General features: G+C 41.8%; 1 protein-coding gene across 5 annotated transcripts in view; it reads left to right on the plus strand.

The window, feature by feature from the left end:
* The window catches only part of PTPRO (protein tyrosine phosphatase receptor type O), a 139,473-nt gene that overhangs the window by 74,642 nt on the left and 52,443 nt on the right, over positions 1–12,388 (plus strand). For all 5 annotated transcript variants that reach the window (XM_073621317.1, XM_073621316.1, XM_073621319.1 and 2 more), the window contains 3 exons: positions 373–822; positions 8,423–8,584; positions 11,506–11,702. In XM_073621317.1, coding sequence (XP_073477418.1) covers positions 373–822; positions 8,423–8,584; positions 11,506–11,702 — 809 coding nt within the window. The remainder of the gene's footprint in view (positions 1–372; positions 823–8,422; positions 8,585–11,505; positions 11,703–12,388) is intronic.

The raw sequence follows: 12,388 nt of genomic DNA on the forward strand, positions 1-12,388 counted from the left end.
ATACAAGCAAACAGGCTTATAGTATTGCAGGCACTGTGAATGAAGAGCTATATTAGTCTAGCCCAGGGGTCTTCAAACTATGGCCCTCCAGTTGTTCAGGAATTACAATTCCCATCATGCCTAGTCATGTCTGTGAATATCAGAGTTTTACAATGCCTCACGGGATGTGTATTTCTGCAACAGCTGGAGAGCCGTAGTTTGAAGATTCCTGGTCTAGCCAGTTACTCTAACTGTAGGGACAATGCTGATCCACTTAGATTGCTGCAATTGATACATACATATGATTATTGTAATAATACTATGTTCACAATAAATATCATATATTTTCTCACATGAAGCAGAATTCATTCACTATTTCTTCTTTCCTTTAAGCACCTTATCCACCTCAAAATATTTCCATACAAATATTCCTTGTAAACCTTAGCAGTTTGGAAGATCCAGCTGGAAGAACTGCCGTAGAAACATCCACAACAGAAATCAAACTCATCAACCCCACGGAGAAGTCAGCAGAAATGTATGATGACCAGTCTGAGAGTTCAGCAGCTAGTTCCCCTTATAACTGGACTGAAGAGAAATATCTAGCTAACAGCTCTGAAACAACAGCTCCACCCTACTGGTGGGTCAGTGAGACTGCAACAGTGGATGTTGAAGGGTTTGTGAACGAAATCCCCCCAGACTATGAGAATCCCACTTCAGTAAGTTTCTCAGCTGAAACTGTCCAAGATCCTCTTTCTCCACCCAGCTTTAAAGTCTCAATCACCTGGTTCCCACCAAAGCCACCAACTGCATTTGATGGTTTCAACATATATATTCACAAGGATGGTAAATATCTAACACGTTGAGTCATGTTTAGTGTAACAATTTTTCATTCTGTGCCATTTTGAAAAAGATTTAAAGTGGACTTGAACTAAAAAAGTTAAGATTGCTATCTTATAGAAAACATCTAGATATGCTAAGCAGCCTGACAAATCTACTTTTTATCTCAACCACTTCAGCTCCGTAAGGTTTTTCCCCTTTCATGACCAAGCCATTTTTTTCTATGCAGCACCTTGCTACTTTAACTAATAATCGCGCAGTTATGCAATGCTGTACACACATAAAATGTATTTCATTTTTTTCACACAAATAGAACTTTCTTTTGGTGGTATTTGATCATCTCTGGGTTTTTTATTTTTTTATTCTATAAACGAAAAATAAGACTGACAATTTTGAAAAAAAAAAAACAATATTTTTTACTTTCTGCTATAAAACATATCCCATAAAAAATATATAAATCAAATCTCTTAATAAATTTTGGCCAAAAAGTACTCTGCTCATGTCTTTGGTAAAAAAAAATTGGTTGATTGGTTTGTGTGAGAGTTAGGGCCCTTTCACACTGGGGCGGTTTGCAGGCGCTATTGCGCTAATAATAGCGCCTGCAAACCGACCCAAGGGCTTTCACACTGGAACGGTGCGCTAGCAGGATGGGAAAAAAAGTCCTGCTAGCAGCATCTTCGGAGCGGTGAAGGAGCGCAGTGTATACCGCTCCTTCACCGTTCCTGCCCATTGAAATCAATGGGACGGCGCGGCTATACCGCCGGCAAATCGCCTCTGCAGAGGCGCTTTGCGGTGGTTTTTAACCCTTTCTCGGCCGCTAGCGGGGGGTAAAACCACCCTGCTAGCGGCCGAATACCGACGGTAAAGCGCCGCTTACAATAGCGGCGCTTTACCACCGACGCCGCCCTTGCCTCAGTGTGAAAGGGCCCTTATAGCATCTACAAACTATGGGATATATACTGGAATTTCTTTTTTTTTTTATATATATATACTAGTAATGGCGACTAGTGACTAGTAGTGACTTATAGCGGGACAGCAGGCAATCTGACACTAACTGCCACTGACATCACCAGTGACATTATTACAGTGATCAGTGCTAATAATATGCACTGTCACTTTACTAATGACACTGGGCAGGAAGCGGTTAACATCTAGGGTGATCAAGGAGTTAAATATGTACATAATAAGTGTTTATGTGTGTACTGTTTTTACTGGGGATCTAGTTGTTTTCGTTCCCTATGTAGCAGGACAACTAGATCCCCTGTCAATGAACACAGCTCTGCTCTGTTTACACTCACAGAGCTGTGTTCTGTGAACCTCAGTGCCGATCGTCGGGTGTCGGCAGTCAATCACTGGACGGGACCCGGTGATCAGCACGTGCTGTGACCCGGAAATGTAAAATTAAGTATATGTACCTGAATCTGCGCAGCCAGCTTGCACTGTAGCAGTAATTGTACAGTGCGTGGTCGGCAAGTGGTTAACCACTTAAGCCCTGGACCATTTGTCTGGCCAAAGACCAGAGCACTTTTTGTGATTCAGCACTGCGTCGCTTTAACTGACAATTGCACGGTCGTGCGACGTGGCTCCCAAACAAAATTGACGTCCTTTTTTCCCCACAAATAGAGCTTTCTTTCGGTGGTATTTGATCACCTCTGCGGTTTTTATATTTTGCGCTATAAACAAAAAAATAGGGTCAATTTTGAAAAAAACGCATTATTTTGTACTTTTTGCTATAATAAATATCCCCCCAAAATATATAAAAAAAACATTTTTTTTCTCAGTTTAGGCCAATACGTATTCTTCTACATATTTTTGGTAAAAAAAATCGCAATAAGCGTTTATTGATTAGTTTGCACAAAAGTTATAGCGTCTACAAAATAGGGGATGGACATTATGGCGGACAGATCGGACACTTTTGGTGCTATTTTGGGACCATTCACATTTATACAGCTATCAGTGCGATTCAAAATGCATTAATTACTGTGTAAATGTGACTGGCAGTGAAGGGATTAACCACTAGGGGGCAGTGAAGGGGTTAAGTGTGTCCTAGGGAGTGATTCTAGCTGTGGGGGGGCGTGGCCATGTGTGACACGACCCTGATCACCGCTTCTTAAAGGGCAATGTACAGGTATGTTAATATGCCTGTACGTGCCATTCTGCCCACCTATATCGGCGTGAGCCGGTCAGCAAGTGGTTAAGTTCCTTGTGAAAACTAGCAATGCACTTCCTGGTATATGAGGTTGTCTAGGCACTCCTGTATATACAGTTGTGCTCATAAGTTTACATACCCTGGCAGAATTTATGATTTCTTGGCCATTTTTCAGAGAATATGAATAATAACACAAAAACTTTACTTTCACTCATGGTTAGTGTTTGTTAGGCTGAAGCCATTTATTATCAATCAACTGTGTTTACGCTTTTTAAATCATAATGGCAACATAAACTACCCAAATGACCCTGATTAAACATTTACATACCCCAGTTCCTAATACCGTGTATTTCCCCCTATAACATCAATGACAGCTTGAAGTCTTTTGTTGTATTTGTGGATGAGGCTCTTTATCTTCTCAGATGGTAAAGCTGCCCATTCCTCTTGGCAAAAAGCCTCCAGTTCCTGTAAATTCTTGGGCTGTCTTGCATGAACTGCACGTTTGAGATCTCCCCAGAGTGGCTCAATGATATTGAGGTCAGGAGACTGAGATGGCCCTCCAGAACCTTCACTTTATTCTGCTGTAGCCAATGACAGGTCGACTTGGCCTTGTGTTTTGGATCATTGTCATGTTGGAATGTCCAAGTACGTCCAATGCAGTACGTCCAATGCACAGCTTCCTGGCTGATGAATGCAAATGTTCCTCCAGTAATTTTTGATAACATACTGAATTCATCTTGCCAACAATTTTGACCAGATTTCCTGTGCCTTTGTAGCTCACACATCCCCAAAACATCAGCGATCCACCTCCATACCTTTCATCATAGGCCTTGTTGACTCCTCTCCAAATGTAGCGTTTATGGTTGTGGCCAAAAAGCTCAATTTTGGTCTCATCACTCCAAATGACTTTGTGCCAGAAGGTTTGAGGCTTGTCTCGGTGCTGTTTGGCGTATTGTAAGTGGGATACTTTGTGGCATGTGCGTAGTAATGGCTTTCTTCTGGCCTCCTTATTGTGCATCTTGAAACACCACACCACATGTTTTCAGAGAGCCCTGTATTTCACCTGAAGTTATTTGTGGGTTTTTATTTGCATCCCCAACAATTTTCCTGGCAGTTGTGGCTGAAATTTTAGTTGGTCTACCTGACCGTGGTTTGGTTTCAACACAACCCCTCATTTTCCACTTCTTGATTAGAGTTTGAACACTGCTGATTGGCATTCTCAATTCCTTGGATATTTTATTATATTCCTTTCCTGTTTTATACTTTTCCTGCAGATCCTTTGACAATTCTTTTGCTTTCCCCATGACTTAGAATCCAGAAATGTCAGTGCAGCCCTGGATGAAAGATGCAAGGGTCTGTCAGGAGTCCAGAAACGCATTGACCTCTTATACACACACACACACTAATTACAAGCAAACAGATCACAGGTGAGGATGGTTACCTTTAATAGCCATTCAAACCCCTTTGTGTCAACTTGTGTACATGTTATCAGGCCAAAATCACCAGGGTATGTAAACTTTAGATCAGGGTCATTTGGGTAATTTCTGTTGTCATTATGATTCAAAAAGAGTAAACACAGTTGATTGATAATAAATGGCTTCAGCCAAACACTAACCATGAGTGAAAGAAATGTTTTTGTGTTATCATTCATATTCTCTGAAAAAGGGCCGAGAAAACATAAATTCTGCCTCATAGCTGTATATTTGCAGCATGAGATCATTTAAAGTGGTTGTAAACCCTTACACACCACTTTTACATTTTTACCTACAGTTAAACCTATAATAAGGCTTAACTGTAGGTACTGGAAATATCTCCTAAACCTGCATGGTTTAGGAGATATTAACCATATACACTTGCACCAATGTCATCGGCGCATGCGCACTAAAGAAAGGGCATGCGCGGGAGAGATGTCACACGACTCCGGACGGTCACAGAGCCGGAGTCCACGGCCCGGAAGGAAGAGGGGTAAAGATGGATGCGGCCACCAGCGGGGATATTGCGGGCTTCGTTTGCAGGTAAGTGCAACATAATGGGCTAGTATGTGATGCATACTAGCCCATTATTCTTTTACTTTCCTGTGGAATAAAGAGGAAGTAAAACCCATCAGGGTTTACTTCCTCTTGAAGGCTCTGATTCTTAGTTTCCGAAGAATTGGAGTGAGATTTTGTGATGTCATTATTGTGCTTCTCACTGTTCTTTCTGGAGGCTCTGCGATAAGAAAATAAACCTCTGACTCTAGCATGAAAACTGCCTTTACACAGAGACACAGTGCAAAAAAAAGTATGATAAATCAGTAACATGGAAAATATAATTTACACGGAAACCACACACAACATGCTGGCTCCTGCATGCATTGAAATCTTCCATAATTCCCTCACCCCTCCCCTGCATTAATGAATGGAGGATAGATGGATAGATGAATGAAAAGTCCGCCCCCTCGGTTCAAGAATTGAGCAGCATTTACAGAAGCGATAGTACATCTTCTATGAATAGAGGAGCTGGGCAGAAATGGTGGGCAGTGGGCATAGTCAGGCACTCTTGATGTGTGTTATCACAGTCTGTTGGCTCCACTAACCCCTGTCGCAATGCAAGATTACAGTGACGGGGTGTGTGTGTGTGTGTGTGTAGGAATGGAGGAATATTTTATTAAATGCAGGAGCCAGTGTCCGGGACCATGATCCAGGCAGAGACAGAAAATGCAGTTAAAATCACATCTTTAATGTAATAGTAAAAATAATACAGATCAGGAATGTATTCAAAAACAGAAGTCCGAGTTAGGAAGCTAAAACGGGTAATCAGACTAGCTGGGATTGGAAAGTCAGGAATCAGCATTGTCAGAAGCCAAAGATCAGGATCAGGAACCAGAAGAAACATCAGCCAGGCAAATGTCATAACAGGAACACAGCAGAGACTCACTGAATATGTTGACCAGGCGAAGGCACTAAAGGAATGAGCAAGGCAGTTTAAACAGCCAGAAGGGGCTGGCTGTAGGCTGGACTAATGAGGCAGGTAACCAGGTGAGTCAGTGTGGCAACAAAGAGTGGTTGGTAATTAACTGACAGCTGAGCAGCCTTGTGTACTGATAAGAGAGCTGCTAGAAGCCCAGCCCTGACAGCCAGCAGCACAAGGGACACATTGGATTATTAGAAAGTAATGGCCATGAATATAACAGGATCTATGAATGGAGGAGAATGATTGATAGGTTTGCCCCCCTCCATTCATAGATTGTGTTTCATTCATAGAAACTGTAGTAACAGCCTTTACTAATGGAGCAGCTAGGCAGAAAAGGCGGATATAGTAGACCACTCTGGATGAGAGCCAGTAACAGCCCCTTAGTTCTATTAAATCTCGCCTCACAGCAAGATTTATGTTAGTGGGGGTAGGAGGTGGCATTGGAGATTTTGGTGAAAGAAGGACACAGCAGCACAAGCAACACATCTCACTGAGGGTAAATAATGTCCCTTGTACTGATTTTGTTTTCTTTTTTTGTTTGAGGTAAGCTTAGGCTTTAAGGATACATTTTTCATACTTTATCCCAATGGATGCTTCCCCAGAAAGTCCCAAAATGTTCTTGCCTATGACTAGACTGCCAAACTTGTGCCTAGAATAGAAAAGAAATCAAACAACCAGCTTTGTCTCTTTGGAGAACTGTGTTCTCAGAGTGCCTTATACATAAGGGATCAAAGCAAAGTTAAAGTCCCAAAGCTTAGCATTCCCCAATACTTTACTTACACCTGTGTATCCTATAACAGTTTCAGCACACTCTACTAACTGCTTCAATATCAATCAGAGTTCCTGAATTAATCTACACATTCATCACATTTATTGCTGGGCCCCCATATCCAGTTATCAGATGGAGTGTTAAGACATTTTCTCACATGTTTCCACGGTCTACTTAACTTTCTTTGTTGTAAAAAGCTTGTTTACCAGGCCAGCAAGTAAATAATTTGGAGCAGTGACTCCACCACCTCCTTCACTATGGCTTCATCTGAGGTTTTATTCAGTCAGAGCGAGTTTTTTTGTTTTTTTTTTCAACCAAACGTCTTTATAATTTTTTTTTGATCATTTGTATTGGACTGGTGAGAGCTGACATTTTTATATGAATAATTTTCCAATATCCCCTGCAGGTCGCTAGAAACCCTCCATCCAGACCCTTTGAAATGAGTTAGGCCCCATGTACATGGAACGCTGCTAAACGGACGTTCAGAGGCAGTTGGACGCTTTTTTCAACTGCCTCTGAACTCATTCAATGTTATCCTATGTGACCATGTACACAGTCTCGTTTATTTTTTAGGCAGTTGCGTTTAAAAGCGTTTCTTTGAAAGCAAAAAAATGGGTTCAAACGGCGAAGATTTCCACGTTTCAGACGCCAAACGCGACTAAACGCGGCACCAGCGTTTAGATGCGTTTTAGTTTATAAGCGTTTTAAAAGGTGCCCTATTTTTTTGACATTAAAAAATCTCAAAAATGATGGCAAATGATGAAAAATCATAAAATGTTTTTTTTTTTAATTGTAATTGCTTGCAATGATTCATAGACCATTTATATACCCTAATGAGCCCTTGATCCAATCCAATACACCACTAGCATTGCTTTTATCTGAAGTACATTTGGAATTTGACCCATGTGTTGTTAGATTTGAAAAAGCAACTTGTGGCAGGTGACGTGGCAAGTGGACAATCCACAACTTGTGGCAGGTGACATGGCAAATGACAGTCTGCAACTTGTGACAGGTGATGTGACAAGTGACAATCCACAACGTGTGGCAGGTGACGTGGCAAATGGACAATCTGCAACTTGTGGCAGGTGACATGGCAAATGACAATCCACAACTTGTGGCAGGTGACGTGGCAAATGACAATCCGCAACTTGTGGCAGGTGACGTGGCAAGTGGACAATCCACAACTTGTGGTAGATAACGTGGCAAAAGACAATCCGCAACTTATGGCAGGTGACCTGGCAAGTGAACAATCCGCAACTTGTGACAGGTGACGTGGCAAGTGGACAATCCGTAACTTGTGGCAGGCGACGTGGCAAGTGACACGCTAAATACAAGTACACTGCTTCTCTCTCAGCTGCTGCTACTTACTCTGGTCTCACAAAATGGCTGAAATAGTTCAATAATACTGTTTTTTGAGCTTGGGGAGGGTCTTATGTTGTTATGTTAACTAAACGCTTCTAGACGCAAACGCGGTAAAACGCAGCTAAACGTGGCATTTAAACGCCGCTAAATGGGCATTTTAAACACCGGTTTCAAGGTGTCAAAATAAATCGTTCAGAGGACTTTGCCTCAGCGTTCCGTGTACATGGAGTCTTATATGATGATCTGAGCCAAATTCATATTAGGAACACATTAAGATGAAAATGCTGAACATTGTAAAAATGTACATTTCGTATTATGGTCAACTTCAGGCTATATTTAGAAATATTTGACTTTTCTTTTCTCTGTCTGTTTAGGAAATGTGACGTTAATCTCTAGTGTGGATGAAAATACTCATGACTTTGTAACAGAACTGATGGAGCCAGGAAAATACACATTTACCATAAGAACATTTAGCTCTTCTGGATCTTGTGACACTAGAGAAAGCAGTGATGCCAAAGCGCTCAGCTTCTATATTAGTAAGTGAAGAACTCAGGGACTGACTGTGTGCTGAGATACTTAATCATGGTGGGCACTTCTGTGAACACACGAGTAATATTGATACTCCTGCAGGAGGAGTCATTGTTACTGAACTCATATATGGGATAGCTAGGAGCTTTCCATAGTCTTTAATTGAACGCACCTGTGTAGATATGCTGTGTACAGTTCTGTGTTTTCTGCTGTAAACCTTTGTATTTTGTTTGGTGACTACACTGCCCTGAACCTTGCACTATGCCTTTATGAAGGATAAAAATCCTTCTGTTTTTCTGAAAAATTATGCACGAGTTTATCAGACTTAGAATGAAACTCAAGTTTTGTTGAAAAAAGAATCCTCCAGTTGGCCTACAGTATATAAGTACAAGGTGTGTGTAAAAAGTTTGGTGAATGGTACCAGAAAGCAAACAGAACAGAAGATTCAAACAAATTACCTTGACTGAGGGACCAACATAGTGTAGAGGCTCCGATTATCTATAAAACATTAAACACTTGAACAATCCAAAATGACCAGACGACACATTTATTTTGGAGTCGAATGGCCATAGCAGCCTTTTATTACAAACCATTAAATACAACATTCACAAGAAAACAAGTTTAATGCATATAATGCAGTCAATGCATAACAAATAAACCATCTCAGCTTATGCCCGGTCTAAAGTCTTTGAAGGCCTATATACTCACGATTAACCGGTTGTATCTGCCACCCAATCAAAGGCCCCCAGCCGCAACTACACCGGCTCAGGGACAATTAACCACTTACGTACTACCAGATACAACCTAATTAATACCTCAAAGTTGTCCACCGTATTGTTAGGAAGGGACGCCCAAACCTCAGATTTGCCCAACCCACAATTTTCCACAATTATTTAACCAGCACCACCGTCAAAGACCCAATAGACCCCCTGCCTGCTGCTATGACAAGAAAATAAGGTCTAAGGTCTTAGAGAGCCTATATACTCATGATTAACCGGTTGTATCTGCCATCCAATCAAAGGCCCCCAGCCGCAACTACACTGGCTCAGGAACAATTAACCACTTACGTACTACCAGATACAACCTAATTAATACCCTGATGTTACCACCATATTGCTAGGAAGGGACACCCATACCTCAGATGGGCCCAACCCACAGTTTTTCACAGTTAGGAAGGGACACCCATACCTCAGATGGGCCCAACCCACTATTTTCCACCGATATTTAACCATCACCACCTTCAAATACCCAATAGACCCCTGCCTGCTGCTATGACAAGAAAATAAAAGGACCAAGAAATTGAATGGCAAGCTAACATAAAACCCGAAAACCCACTACAAATACCCCAGCACCTTGAGAAATTAAGAGACTCCCCCAAACCAAAACAAACAAGGGAGGGAGGGTGAGAGAAAACTGTCAGATGCTGTGATGAGCTCTGATTGAGCTGTGACACAATTCCCCTGTTAGCAAAGTATTGAAATCATGCTGGAAGTTTGATGTATGCAGTAATACGGCTTAATGCATGTCTTTACAGAATGGAGAAACATGAACACAGGAACAAGTACATAGAGAGAGAGTAGACAAACATCCTGTTATATCATAGATAACATACTTATACACTATAATACTACAGTGCCACCTGCTGCTTAGACAGGCATAATGCATATGCAGTATATAGTCAGTTTATAAGCAACTTTTCTGTTGTACTTTTCCAACACCCCTCTCCTCTACCCACTACAGGACACACCCTCTGCCTTGAACTCTTCAATCTGCTAAGCAGACTGCAGCATATCAAAATCACCCACTAACACTCCGCCTCTTTTGCAGGCCCCAGTCATGCTAGCCCTCCTCCTACTTTCACTCAGCTCCAGGCCATGTACTTTACTGGCTTTCAAAATAATCGCCATCCTTCACAACACACTTTTGGCAACGTTCATAATTTCTGGAAACTGTCAACAAAGGCCTTTTTGGGAATCGATCGAAAAACCACTGTCCCACATTCTTGGATTGCCGCCGCATCCGCAAAACGTTTGCCTTTCATGAAGGGGAAACAGAAAGAAGTCCACAGGCGCCATATCAGGGCAGTACGGCAGATGATCGTGAACAGGTATGCCGCACTGAGCCAAGAATTGGCGCACGTGGATCGCACAGTGCGCAGGATGGATCCTGGTCACACTTGGTAATGAAATCTCCAGAGGTTTCCATCCACTTTGCATTCTGATCGTCTGTCAACTTGTGCAGCACAAGCCGGGAACAGATCTTCCGTTTACCCAAATCTTTGCGGACGATGGTGCGCACCATGTCCTTGCTAATGCCCAATCCCATGGCCATCAATTGTAGAGTCAGTCGCCGATCTTGTGCCAGCTTTTGTCGCAGTTGCTCGATCATGTCTGGGGTTCTGCTTGTCGACGGTCGACCCAAACGTGGCTCATCCTCAGTCATTTCCTTTACATCGCTAATGGCTTCCATCCCGTACACTTGCACCAACATTTCATCGTCTCGGTTTTCCCTGTTTTTTTAGCAGAACTTGATGTTCACTCGTTGCACTATTGCACTGTGACCCTGCCTTTCACTCTGACTACGTTTGACTGCACGCAGCGGGCTTACCCTGATGGTCACGTGTACTCCACACTAGGTGGCACTTCTTGACATGTCTTTGGATAGCCACGTGCATGCGCACACACCTGGCCAATGTTGTCGTTGAGATATTGGATCATTCACCAAACTGTTTAGACATACCTTGAATATATGAAAATATACAGCATATCACAAACATCAGTAAACACTAGTGCACCAGTAACATTCTGCTGGTTGGCTTGGTTTTATCTGTTTTTTCAGAGAGCTATGTGAAGATCTCAGTTTTCCACATTGTCAAAACATGATATATCTTTGAGCATTCATTCACAATCTACTTTTGTTTCTGGGTAAGGTCCTGATGGAAAATGGTTTGAAGAGCTGACAGAAAAACCAAAGAATGTGACAGTGAGCATCTTCAATTCTACAGCAGCATTGGTGTTGTGGAAGTCCTCCCTGGAAGGCAATAGTGATGCTATTGTGTCTGTCCAGTCACTGACATGCCAGAAGCAGAAGGAAAGTCAGAGGCTGGAGAAATATTATTGTAAGGAGGTAACTAGACATCTGTGTGCTGTACTGAATTTATTTTCACTCCTCAGATGATTATGAGAGTCGTATCTTCATTAAGGATGAGCCGAACACCCCCCAGTTCAGTTCGCACCAGAACTTGCGAACAGGCAAAAAATTTGGACGAACACACGAACACCATTAAAGTCTATGGGACACGAACATGAAAAATCAAAAGTGCTCATTGTAAAGGCTTATATGCAAGCTATTGTCATAAAAAGTGTTTGGGGACCTGGGTCCTGCTCCAGGGGACATATATCAATGCAAAAAAAATTTTAAAAACGGCCTCTTTCTCGGGAGCAGTGATTTTAATAATGCTTAAAGTGAAACAATAAAAATGAAATATTCCTTTAAATCTCGTGCCTGGGGGGTGTCTGTAGTATGCCTGTAAAGTGGTGCAGTTTTCCCACGTTTAGAACAATACCACAGTAAAATTACATTTCTAAAGGAAAAAAAGTCATTTAAAACTGATCGCGGCTGTAATGAATTGTCGGGTCTCGGCAATATATTTATTTATTTTATTTATTTATTTATTTATTTATTTATTTCTGGTACTTATATAGCACCATCAATTTACGCAGTGCTTTACATATACATTGTACATTCACATCTGTCTCTACCCTCAAGGAGCTTACAACCTAAGGTCCCTAACACACATTCATTCATATACT

This window comes from Aquarana catesbeiana, linkage group LG03 (assembly GCF_042186555.1).
Source record: "Aquarana catesbeiana isolate 2022-GZ linkage group LG03, ASM4218655v1, whole genome shotgun sequence".
In the NCBI taxonomy this organism is placed as follows: domain Eukaryota; kingdom Metazoa; phylum Chordata; class Amphibia; order Anura; family Ranidae; genus Aquarana; species Aquarana catesbeiana.